We start from the raw sequence: 13,730 nt of genomic DNA on the forward strand, positions 1-13,730 counted from the left end.
AACCTCTATTCAGCACAAGACTATGGCAAAATATCCTATTCTTCCAAGGTACAGGAAAGGTAAGACCACCTCCAGATCTGCAGAAACTGAAATCCGAGCCCATGCATTCTCCTAGCCACATATTTAAAACACAATAAGCTTGTTTGTGGGTAATGTTAGGTATTTCAAGGAATTACTTCAAAGCAATTTACATTCAATTATAACTGCAATGATCAGGAAAAAAAAAAATATCCATTTAAGGCTCAGGAATGTCAACTTCAATTCTAAAATTTCAAGGCACTTCAGTTCCTGGCTTTATTTATTTTTGCGCTGTCCCCTTCCCCCAGTTACTGTTTCCCTAATTTTCATTTCTGTATTATTGAGACTATAGATGTATCCAATTACCTCTCCTTCATGTTAAATTACTTGCCTTCTCCTTTAAGAAGTTTAGAAAGTTATTTTTATGAGTTTCTTATCTATGGCCACAGACCCCATTTTTATCACCATCAGTTTCATGTTCAGAATAGCTTCACCTGAACCTTATTTTAGCTAAAGCAGTGCAGGAGTATGACAAACAGACTTTCCACTGCACACAGTTTTTGTCCTCTTCCTAGTTTTCTTTTATTTCAAAAGGGCCAGAATACCCTCCATAGCAGTCACATATGGTGTACATGTGCTTGCCTGTAACAACCACAACCCACTTTGAGCAGCTACCATTAAAAGAATTTGGCATCAGTGCCCTATAAACGCTGCTTGGTACTGTGCTACTCCATTATCCATCAACTCACACACAGAGAGCAGTATCACGTAGGCTATAAATACCCTAGGATGCTAGTCTCATTTCCATGACCAGTATACTTTTTTCTAGGCAAAAAAACCCCAAACAAACCCAACCCACTGCTAACAGCTGTAATGATCATTTGGACACATCAGAAGATTCACTATAACACATACAAGGAGTTTCAGGAAAGTAGAAGGTTAAGTTACCCATCTACAGAGGCACATTGCATCTTGTTCTTTGTGCTCTACAGAGGTACCTTGGTAAAAGGGAGAGCAGGCCACCATTCAATTTAAGCAGCTACTTCTGATTCAAGCTTGAAAACTTCACATGAAGGCTTCCTCCTACCCCTCCCATCCAATGTAACATCATTCCCTGCTCTTGAGTAGGAGGACTGTACAGGTGTTCTGTTAATAAATTGGACCAAGTATACGACATGATCTCAGCTCTATGTTCATCTCTGCCACTGTGATCCACATGCAGTATTTAGGATTTCAACTATTCAGGCCACATACAGCACCTTAACGTTATTTCTTTTTCACCTGCAAATACTGTAAACTAATTAGCCACAACAGTTCAAAACTAGCAAAATTACACTTGGCATTGCACATTCCATTTATTTTATATACGGAGAACAACACCCTGACACTTGCAGCTGCTGAGATGCTATACAAGGTCCAAATTAGTTTCTCACTAGAGAAGACAAAAGGATGGAATTCTTATGCATTGAATCAGTAGTGGGTCATCTTCATAAAGGACACAGTAATGAATATATGTTTAATCATAAAATAATGAACAGCTATCTTTAAAAGCTTAGCCACAGCACTCTGACATTCCCTGACCTTCTCCAATTTTAACTGTTTAACAGTTTATTAATATAATTTTCTTTCCTACTTGCTTAGATCTTAAAGGACATTTCAAGTGCTGCATGTCATGATTTAAGGGGACTTAAGTCAAACTTTGAATTTCCCCAAGTGTACTAGCAGGTGTAGATGGACTAGGAATGCAGAATATAATGTTTTATTTGCCATACCCACACTATAAAATTCATTAAAGAATATACTTGGAATTTGACTTTTTTTTTTCCCAAAACAGCAATAATATCAACTAGAGTTTGAATAATGTTACAGTTTTGTTAACATTGTGTTGAAAGCTCAACTTAAAGTGCCTTTTAATTTATAAAGTGCCTTTGTAAAGCATTCCTGTAAAGTGATCCTACTAGCAGGTGTTCCTACTAGCTAGGCCTATAATACAGTTGTATTATATGTTGCAATGTAAGATTAGACCATTTATTTCTAAACTCTTATTGCAAAATTTTTCTACACCAGGCATAACACTGGTTATCATTCAAGTTTTTAATAACTGCAAAACAGCCATTTATGAAAATGCTATTAGGAACAAAGGAAAGAGGAGGAAGAAAAAGAAAAGTCACAAGGATTTCTGATACACTGTTCAGTTCTTTCAATTACTTTGTTGGCAGGCTCTCCCACCTCCATACTCAAGGGCTTGATATTTGCATAGGATTTTGGTTTTTTGCTAATTATATTAAATCTTACCCCAAAGTTGACCAATTTACAAATCCCTGTAAAAAATACAACCCGTAAGAACTCACTTGAGGTTTGTTAATAGCTCAACAGCTATCTTCTTCACTGACTGTACTTGCACTGAGCATTTTCCATGATCTTTAAGCTTTTGCTGGCTAACTGTACCGGGTACGCAATGTTTCACAGCAGAAAAAGCATTTGCTATATTGGGATTGCAAAACACTGAGTACCAGTTACTTCTGCCAGAAGATAATATAATAGTGGAATAGAGCACAAGAGAGCTGCTTTTTGCCCTTTTACATGACCTGACATAGGCACCCAGATAACCTGGAGGAGGAGGACAAGAAGCAGTGTGCCCAGGTGTCCAAGAAGGCCAATGGCATCCTGGCCTGTATCAGAAACAGCGTGGCCAGCAGGAGTAGGGAAGTGATTGTGCCCCTGTACTCGGCACTGGTGAGGCTGCACCTTGAGTTATGATGTTCAGGTTCGGGCCCCTCACTACAAGGACACTGAGGCACTGGAGCGTGTCCAGAGAAGGACAACAAAGCTGGTGAAGGGGCTGGAGCACAAGTCTTATGAGGAGCGGCTGAGGGAACTGGGGTTGTTTAGTCTGGAAAAAAGGAGGCTCAGGGGAGACCTTATTGTAAAGGTCTCTCTACCGCTCTCTACCACTACCTGAAAGGAGGGTGTAGAGATGTGGGTGTTGGTCTCTTCTCCCAAATAACAAGTGATAGGACAAGACGGAATGGCCTTAAGTTGTGCCAGGGGAGGTTTATGTTGGATATTAGGAAAAAACCCTTCACTGGAAGGGTTGTCAAGCATTGGAACAGGCTGCCCAGGAAAGTGGTGCAGTCACCATTCCTGGAGGTATTTAAAGGACAGGTAGATGTGGTACCTGGGGACATGCTTTAGTGGTAAACTTGGCAATGTTAGGTTTACAGATGGGACTAGATGATCGTAATGGTCTTTTCCAACCAAACTATTCTATGATTCTGTGACAAGCACGACTAGGCTCAGATGAGAACTTCATAGGAACAAAACAAATCAAATAAACAAAAAAGCTATGAGACTGCAACAGAGGCAGGCTGGAAAGGAAAAGGGTATAAAGGCTTTTAAATGTTCGATGGCACACTGCATATTAGGAGTTGAACACAGGATTTTCAAGTCTCAGCATTTTTCTTTTATCTTACCAATTGATGGCAACTAAAATATATCTAGCAATTAACCCACTACTACCCCCACAATTACAGCTACACCTGTTTTTCTTGAATCAAATTATAAAAGCTGAAACTCTTCTGAAAGTCTGTGCACAGAAGAGTACGTTTACTGTGGTGGAATTTATTTCCGTTTGCTTTCTGAAACAATTTTGGAAATTAAAAGCTGCAAGGTCAGGCACTCCAAAGTTCAGAACTAAATACTCAACTAGTTAACTGACTGGCCAATTGCTTGAAGAAATTGCTGCTTTAGATCACTTCATTTTCTAGAATGTCTGTCCCATAGGATGAATATGCTTTGGGAATTAATTAGGGTTTTATAAAGAGTATTTGTCTGCAATAAATGAGATATGGTTCTTAATCTCAGAGACACAAAATGAACAAATGCTGCCCTGGAGAACAGGATCCTCTTGTCCTCTGCTACCCAAACTTCTGAATGATGGTAGGCACATCATTTAAACCAAGTATTTCACGAGGCAGCATTAATCAGTCCCTGGTTCTCCACTTGACTTAGCGGAAACCTGAAGTCAGAAGTGCAGAAAATTTGAACTACAAATGAGGTCAAGATGCAGATGTTCTGAACATATATCCTGGAGTAGGGACACTGGGAAGACAGGAATCAGAGTCTAGCTTTTAAAAACAGACAGCAAAATAAGTCAGTTCTTCCCTTAATACATTTTCATCCTGTCCTATTTCAGTTTTGTTTCTCTCATCTACGCTTTTCCTTTGCTTTTATCCAATTTATTTCCTTCCTCCTTCATTCTTTTCAATTTTGTATGTGTCTCAGCTCAGGTATAAATTAATTTACAGAGATAAAATAACCTCATCTTACTTCATAAGGGGAGTACAAAGATAAAAAAAGATAAAAAATCTGGGGGAAATAAGTATTATTGGAAAATAAACCAGTTTGGTTTTGCAGCAGGATCTCTGATAGTACTTTCGCAGAAAAGTCTTCACAAAACCAAAGCTATAATGCAGATCTAAGAATGTCTGTGATCCAGTGTGAAGCTAATGGTCTTCTGATCATACCCACAAAATAATTAGTTCAAAGTAGAGATTAAAAAAAAAAAAAAGTTTTGTCCTGAAAATATCCTTCTCAAGTTTAATTATTATTGTTCTTTTTATTTATATTTCAGAATACTGTTTCAGGTCTAGTGCTTTCAGCTTGAAAATTACAATCAAACTGAATCAAGGTTCAAAAATCAAGCAGGCAAAAAAAAAAAAAATACAGTTTTAAAGTAAAGAACCAACACTAAAACACCATACCTGTGAAAGAACACTGTTGTTCACTGAGCCCTCCCCTTTTCCTCCCACAAAATATAGAAGAAAAACAGAAAGTAACTGACACGTTTTGAATCATAGTGTTCAAAGATTTAAACAATTTTGTTCAGGACTTGAGGACAGAAATATTGATACAAATATATTGGAAGGGTACTACAAAAGTGTGTGTAATTCCGAAGTGTGGTAAGTCACATTACATAGAAACATAGAGGACAAAAGTTTTAAAAATTGCAAGCCAAAGGAGAAATTAATATAGGCAATTCTTAAGTAAAAACAAGTATTTTTGATGTGTCTCGTATTGAAATATTTTTCATCTGAAGTTAAAAGATCAACCTAAACTTTGAAAGAGAGCCTAAATTCTTCAAAAAAGGTATGAGTTAGCATAACTACACACGTACTCAGACTGGGAGGTACAGTTTATTTATTTATTACTGTTGAGCAAGGAAAGTAACATCCTTATTTTAAATCTGAGAAATCATCTCCCTATTGTAATGTTAAAATAGAAGATTAAAAAACCAGAAGAGCCTGAATTGCACATTAGAAAGCAAAATAAAAACACAGGAAAAAAACATTCTTTTAACCTAGATCACTACTGTGAAATGGTCCAGGATTTGTTTTCTTGTATACACTCAAGTAGTCTGTGGCAAAATGCATAAGGAAATAATCTCCATTACCATTAACTTAGAATCACCAACAAAAAAGCAAGCCTCAGTCACCTGAGACTATTTTTGCCTCAATTTTGTATACTGTCAAACACAGCAAGCTCCTAGACCATGAGCTGGGCACTAAGATGCTAGTAAGGTAAATGTGTTGCACTTAAAGATGGCAATAAACACTAAAGCTGAAAAAAAACCCTTATACTTCCATCCTCAATAGTTTTTATCACGTAAAAACATGTGAGAACATTCTGCATACAAAAGGAAAATTTTGAATCTTCACTGCTTTTTAGATTAAAGAAAAAATTTTCAGAAAGGAGAGATTTTAAACAGCATGCACCTTCTAATCACAGTCTTAGCTGAAAATGTAGTTGTTTGAAAAGTAGTTTCAAATGAATGAAAAAGAACTCTAAAATCCTGCAATATCAATTTGGAAGAAAAGAAAGAAAAAAGCCACCTCAAAAACAGTTTGAGAAGCAGTACTATGATCACAGAGTCCTGCCTGAAAACTGGAGCAACTGAAGAGTTAAAACTTAGTATAGATGATCTTTTGGAGACGCTCAAGTTGTAAGTTTATTGTATTACAGAGACTGCTTCTCAAGACAGCTTTTGATTTAAGTCATGGATTCAGGACACCCTCTGGCAACCCAGAAAGCAAGCTATACTTCAACTCATTAAAACAGTAATAGCGACTGAAATATAGTCATTAACCTATGAAATAACTTGTAACGCTTACAGAATTTCAACTGATGTGGTTTGAGGGGTGGAGAAGGGAAAGATTGTTTCAATACCTTGTCTTCCCTCATCATTGGTAAACAAACCAGCATCACTGCTGCTCAGACTGCTGGATTCACTGTAATAAGAGAAAGAAAGAAACAGATCAAAAGAACAATTGATCTTTCAGTCGTAAAATTTTAAGGAGACAAGGCTGTGCTCAAATTGAACTTAAGACCAAAGATTGGAAGGAAAATAGGATGATTTTTTTCTTTTTTTTTAATCAAACTGCAAATATCCTAGTTCCATTAACTACAAAGCATATTATTTTTGGCACATAAAACCACAGGAATCTAATGGTACCCTGACAGTAAGCCAGATGTGACTGTAACGAGGTGCTGACACAATTGATGCATTTTATTATCTGCTTCCATCAAATGCTCTCTGCTCCCTTCTTATGCTGTGCAATTCAGCTTGATCCTGGAATATCACTGCTCAATAAAATAAGAAAAGCCTCAATCAAAAGCAGCCTAATTCTTCCTTCAGCATGTGAAATATAAGAGTCTGAAAATCGAATTACCTTTCTAAACATCATTTGCAAATATTCTGGAAAAGATACTGCTTAAGGTTTCACAACATACAACTTGGGGAGAAAGTTTACAGCAAAGGTAGCCAATTAAATCAAAATAAAGGTCACCCTGAAGAAACATAAACAAAAAAAGCAAGGTACAATTTACTTTTCTGTGAGTTCTATCATGGCCTTAAAATTAGAATGTGCGTATTCAACATGCACACACTTCTCTCTAAATTCAAAGATATCAATAGGCAAAATATTTTGGTTTTTGCTGTACACAAAATGTTACAAACAACATTCCACATGTCTCTAAATAGTAAAACAAACAGACTTGCGTTTTAAATACAGATCACAATTTGGTGAGTTTGACACAAAAGGATTTTTTGTAAGCCATTTATTTCATTTTTTGTTAATAAAGTAGCCCTGCTAAGGAGTAATAGTGTCACTAAAATTTAATCCTATTTTACTTGCAGCAGGATGAAGAATAATTTTAAAAAATCACTTCAGTTCACCACACAAATTCAAGTTCAAGTTATAAATACCCAATGTTGCATTCAAGCTACTTATAAGAACTTGAGATCTTTATATGACCTTTCTACATTTACTCATATTAAAATATACATGCAGTCCTATACTTGAATTCAACTGGTTTCAATTATTTTTAGTTACTTTCTAACAATAAATTAGTTTTATTTTTGTTCCTAAATAACTGGTACACTCAGGAAAATTACTTGCTTTTAAATGAGTGTCTCACAAAATAAGCCTTAAATTTTAAAGCTTGCAATAAGCATTAGTCTAATCTGTGTTTAATTATAAGTATATATTTGGTTTTTGTATCTTCCTTTGGGAGGTATCCCAAAAGGATTTGAAACAGAATATGGTATCAGAAGCCACAAAGCAGTGATTTTTTTTTTTTTAAATATATGTATATGGAATTCTGTGTTTGAAGATTAAGTTTTATTAATCTTTGCTGCATCTTCTGCTTATGCATATTCTTCCTGTATAAGCAATACTTATAACATCTTTTAAACATAACAGAACAGAATTAGGCACTTGCACAATTGCCCTAAGCAGAAGAAAGATGACAGGCATGCAATGAGAAAGGAGCCATCTTTCATGGGGGAGTTCAAAATTTGAACCTCCTAATGTTGTAAATCCCAGTAACATCTTGCTAGCAAGCATCCCATCCTCGCTTTACAACACAGATGGCCTTACTGTCCTTACATTTCATTGTGCACAATTCTGCATCATACACCTCTCAACAAAAAACACATTTCCTTTTCATAGAGTCTTCTTGTCCATTTATTGTTTAATTGTAATTTTAAAACAAAAGTTAGGAAATACTTTCAACTCTAGTATTTCTGCCACTTTCCCCATCAAAATTTCCAATTTTGAGAACAATCCCATCTTTTATTTATTTATTTGTTTATTTTTTTAACTAAGAAAATTTAATTGTGCAAAATTACACATAATAATGTTTTGGTAAAAAAAAATAAAATATTAAACTATAACACTGGCATATCCATGGTAGCCACTGTGTTCATTCTGCTCAGGCCCCAGTCAAATAGGGCAGGGATTACAGCAGAGATAATTGCTACATGACAGTCATTTCACTGAATAAATTCAAAACCTCTGGAATTAATACATTAATATCTAAGTACATGAAAGCTGTTATGATGGAATTTATTTTCAGTTTTAATATAATTTTGCACAGTACATTGCTAATCCTTTTGCTTTGTAATAAGAATTCCTCTCCCAGCAAGACTTCCAGTAAAAATTAAAAAGCCACAGATTCCTTTTACTCCTTTAAAATAGGGTATGTAAGAAAAAACTTGGAAGGAACAGCTCTGCTACCCAAAAGGCTTTCACAGCTTCATTTATATATTTGTGGAAACAAAGAATAAATATTTTTATTATTATTTAACACTCCTAGCAAACTGTCCCATACTTTGGTTTCATATGGACTTGTGACCTTTGTTTACTAACCAATCCTGTCCCCAAGAACAGAGCAGCCACTGTACAGGCACTGATGGGCAGGTGGGCACCTCTGTGTTTCACTGTTGCTCTTGCTCTCTCTAGGGAGAGATTTCTCCCCTCTTTAGTCACTTAAAATGCAATCACCAAAGCTTGCAGGAATTAAACATTATCCAGAACTCTATGCACTGTCAAATTTGGCTGAAACTGGCTGAGGAGTGAAGTATTGAGGATAAGGGAGAATAAGCAAAGGACAGGCTCTGATCATGGAAAGCTCATTTCCAGTGCTCAGAAACAACCTCACAGGAATTATTCTTTGGGATCATTTAGATGCTGACATCTTAAGAGCTTGAAGACTCCTCCTGCTACTCCTGAACACCACACTTTAAAAAGGTCTATCATTGTGTTTGGTGTTTGAACACACACACACACACACACACACAGATAAAAGACTGCCAAAGAAGTGTTACTTTGCATTTTTAATGTGCACTTTAAACATGTATGTTATTTTAAAGTAATTTCACATATACACAGAAAACTTCTCCTCACCAATTTTAGATCCAAGTCATTTAAATTCCATTAAAAATTATTGGCTTTGTTTTGTTTTTAAAAACTGAACTTCTAAAAAATTACTCTTTTTTTTGAATAATTCTTAAAATGTATGCATACAAATGTACAAAATTAGAGAAACTTTATATACTTTTTTTTTTTAATTTCTTCTCTTCCAACAAGTGTTGCTGAAGCATGAATTTTATCCAAGATAATTTGTTACCTCTCCATATCTTGTGCAATCTTACAAAACTGATGTTCCCTTTTAAAATCTCAGCTTGTACTTTTAGAACATACTCTTAGGAACAGAGTTTACTAGTTGTTACCAATTCTTCTGCCTAAATGATCTCAAACAACAGAGACATTATTGTATTTAAGTAAAATTAGTTTAAAACAAGTTAAAATTATTCACAAACAAAATATTCAGATTCACTGTGCAGCTGAGAGGCTTAGATATAGTGGATTTCTAATCACATTTTGGAATGCAAATTTTCTAATTCAGTGGTTTCCAAACCTTGTGGTAGAGATGATCATTGCAAGAAATTCAGTAGAATGACAGACCATCACTCAACCATGTGTATGAGCACAAAACACTATGAAGATGAGAATAGTTTTCAAGGCCATTTATTGGGGCCAGAGACAAACATTTGAAGTATGATTTGAAAAATGACAGCATTTGGTGTAACAAAACTTTAAGGATTTTGAAGAGGAAGATGTATTTTAAATCAATAATGTTTCTTTGGCAGGGGTGAAGAGAGAGATTCAGACTGACCTGGAAGTACCACAGTTTTGGGAGTCTGCAAAAGGATTTTCGTATTGATCACTCTTCACCCAAAAATTAGCTACAGAATTTTTGAGTTGGAGAACTGTTACCTTTGTAGTGTAACAGAAAATCTTTTATAAATAAAAAAGCGACAAGAATATAGACATATGATAAACTATGCAATGGCTCCTAGTGCCAAGGAAATTTTTGACCATCCATCTTTAGGTACCAAACTTGGGGAAACAGATTCTCAGTATCAAGGAAGAAGGAAATTTTCTAAAGGCTTCCTGCCACCACACACTCTTGTCTTGCACGTCAAAGTGAGATGTCTAAAGTTACACTGGCTGCCCTGAAGGACTGCTTCTGCTCTAGTAATTAAGACATTAGGAAAAATCTTTAAGACTCAGGATTCATTCAGCTCTTTCAGCTGCTTATTGTCCACAGGTGAAGGACAAAACTAATATGTAATAAAAAGACTTGGAAGAATTTTTCCGACAGTAACTGTAATTGGTCACTTACCAATACTGCTGTTATTACAGTAACTAATCTGTCTGCTCTGGTCAAAACCCCTGGGTACTCTCTGCATCTCACTTCTACCTCTCCAGTAAGAAAAAGGTTTAACAGCTTATAGATAAAATGCTTACAAAAAAACCCAGGGACACTAGTGCTGTCAAGCAACTGACCAAAATTATGTGTTTTAATAGGAGTCTTTCTTGTTGACAGTTCTACATTCAGAACCAGGCACATGGGATAAACATAATCAAGCTTACCAGGCCCTGCAAGTAACATCCCTTGTGTATGGTGGAAAAATGACTTGCACTGTACTATGTTGTCAAAATAGTACCCTGGAAACAATTACCATTGTAGTATGACTGCTGTCTGGAATGGATGGATGAGGTGTATTGCCAAAGGGTCATCATTCCCCCATTTTTCTGATGGTAAGCTCAGGTGTTTCTGAACTGTAAATTGGTTTTTGCATTTCGTAAATGATGTATATCCTTGGCAACCTACAGAATTTTTATGCCCATGACACATAAGAACATACTGTCCAAATGGTGACTCTAAGCAGTGACAACTTTTCTGATTAATAGAGATAACAATCAAAGCACCAATGTCTAGAAATTGGAAAAAAATCTTAATTTTTGTCTAAGAACTGTCACCAGTTGAAATACTCAGAAAAAAATGTATTAATCATTTCTATATTCTGTCATTCTTAATCTTGAAATAATTAGAGCATGTTATTTCAAGAAACTGTTCTCTTGGTTATTCCTCTGCTACATGACTCTCTATTTTATGCTGAATTCCTTCACCTGAGCAACTCATAGATATTAAAAATAGTAGACTTAAAAAAATTTAAGAGTAACTCATTAAAACGGATACAATTGATGCTAGCATTTTAACTCTGGAATTTAAGAAAAATCCAAAGATTCCAAATACAAGAAACAGCAATAAAAGCAAACAAATGTTATCCAAAGTTTCTGTAAAAAGGAAGAGAAAGAATAACCTGTCACTCATGTTCTCATCTGAGCCTTTTTGCTCCTCATACTCCATTTTGTCCTTATTTGCTTGGTTCATTTCTTCATGTTCTATAACTACTCCTTCATCCAAGATTTCTGGTCCTTGTCGAGTTGCAGCTACTTTTCTTTTTTTCACTTTGCTCTTGGAAAAGTCTTGGAGTTGGTATGTTTTATTGTCATTGTCCATTTCTTGATCTCTGCTGTTATCCTGCTGTTGAGTTATTGTCAGTGCATTAGAGACTTCTGATGGCAGATCTATTGCCATCCGTTTTACCTTTCTTCTCCTGCGCAAAGTTCTGTTTCCCAAACTGTCAACAGCCAAATCTGGTTCATGCCACAGAGGTCTTTTCCCTCTTATGTTATTTAAGTTTGAGGAAGGCCTACGTTTAGCAACCAACAACTGGTCATCAGAGTCACTGTGATCTTTCTTATTAGCATGATTCTCCCTGTAGTCTTTGTTTGATTCTTCTAAACTGGAATCAGAACCTTCACTTAAGCAGTGACCAGTCTCCCAAGGATGATGGGTGGTAAATGAACGTCTTTTTCGTCCCCTCCTTTTCCTTGCCTGTCGCTTTAGAAGACAAGACACACTTCGAGAATGATCTCCAGTATCAGCAAAACCTCCTCTGGCTTGCTCTGAACTTTCTTCCAGTGCTGAGACAAGATCATGAACTAGCTCCTCCATAGTCCTACTGAAATGCCTATGAAAACACATAAGAAAATAAAAATGAATCTGAAGTGTTAAGCATAAACTCTACAGCATTTTCACCTGCCAAAATCACTTTAGCCACTCTAAGTAAAGTAGTCTTAGTGTCCATCCTATAAAGATTACTGTATTTCTGCTGAAAGATAAAGCCTCACCAACCAGTCCTAGACAATTTGCAACACACCAGCATACATTCCTTTTGAAAGGTATCTTCCCAAACTTCTGTCTTGGAAAGAAGAGTGGGTTTTTTCCCATTTGTTTTTGACCTCACCATTATTGTTTGTTTTTAATTCACTGCATCACATTTTTATGATTTTCAAGGATTTCACATGGCATTCACTCTAACTGCAGGTAGGAAGCACATGTTAAATTTATGAATGGGAAATGGAATCTATAACATTCCTCCCTGATAGTATATTAAGGAGTTCTGTTTAAGAATTGTTGTTACAATAAAATAGTTTTAAGGATAATTATTTCTTGATGCTGCCTAAATATCAAAATGAAGTTAAGACAGTAATTGCTTGATAATATATAACTTTTTTTTTAATAGTGACTAATTCTGTCTTTCCAAATGGCTTATATCCATTTGTTTGGTTGATTTTTTTTAATATTGATTCAGTGGATTGATATGAAGTTGAGAGAATACCCTCCTACAGGTAATTCTAGAGTATTAAACGCAAAGCTTCCCACCACGTGTAGGCACTCACATCCTTAGAATCACACATTTGTGTAAGGAAAAATATCCCTAAATACACACAGTGTCTGATTAAGGTCTTATTCTTTCAAATGTTTTGCTCCTTCCTCCTCAAATTTCACTAGCATTTAGCATGTATTTAACTCAGTACACTTCAGTAAGTTCACCCACACATTACATAAGCATAATTACAAAAAGAAAACATAAATGATCGCTGCTGAACTCTAATTCTTCTCTGAAGGCTGTGAACCTCTAAACACAGCAATCAATAGGATTCTTACATCAGAAGACTCCTTTTGTTGAGGTAAAACAGAGAATTATGTTCATGCTCTTTGCTACCTTACACTAACTGATAAATATGAAAGACAGTAATTTATGTAAAGGACATTTAAAAGCAAGACTCTTCACTTGTTTTCCAATATAAATCGATGGAGGAAAGAAGAAATGGTTTTCTACCTATACTGGGAAGAACTATAGATGTGGAGAAAAGCTGGACATAGAGCACACAAGTCCCCTTTCTGACTTACCACAAACTCCATTGTTAAAGGTACTTAGTGGTGATGGCTGAATGGACAGTCATGACCATAAAGCACACAAATTTCAAATATAAATGCAGGAACTGAAGAGCATATTCAAGAAGAAATCCAAGATGGTAATGAAATATCTTACCTAAAGAAATTATATAGTCTCCTTTTATACCATTTTCAGAAATACTTATTTTAAACATATCAATTGCAAGATCACTAAAAGCACAGAGTGCTAGAAACAAGCTCATTTTGGATTCCTG

At 35.7% G+C, this 13,730-nt stretch overlaps 1 protein-coding gene across 1 annotated transcript in view; it reads right to left on the minus strand.

Annotated features, from left to right (window-relative positions):
* Positions 1–12,237, minus strand: part of GPATCH2 (G-patch domain containing 2) — an 85,519-nt gene extending 73,282 nt beyond the window's left edge. The window contains exons 1-2 of the mRNA XM_010171231.1: positions 11,531–12,237; positions 6,244–6,305 (exon numbers count right to left, since the gene is read on the minus strand). Coding sequence (XP_010169533.1) covers positions 6,244–6,305; positions 11,531–12,228 — 760 coding nt within the window. The 5' untranslated portion in view covers positions 12,229–12,237. The remainder of the gene's footprint in view (positions 1–6,243; positions 6,306–11,530) is intronic.
* Positions 12,238–13,730: the final 1,493 nt, after the last annotated feature.

This window comes from Antrostomus carolinensis, unplaced genomic scaffold (genome assembly GCF_000700745.2).
Source record: "Antrostomus carolinensis isolate BGI_N321 unplaced genomic scaffold, ASM70074v2 scaffold15957, whole genome shotgun sequence".
NCBI lineage: Eukaryota > Metazoa > Chordata > Aves > Caprimulgiformes > Caprimulgidae > Antrostomus > Antrostomus carolinensis.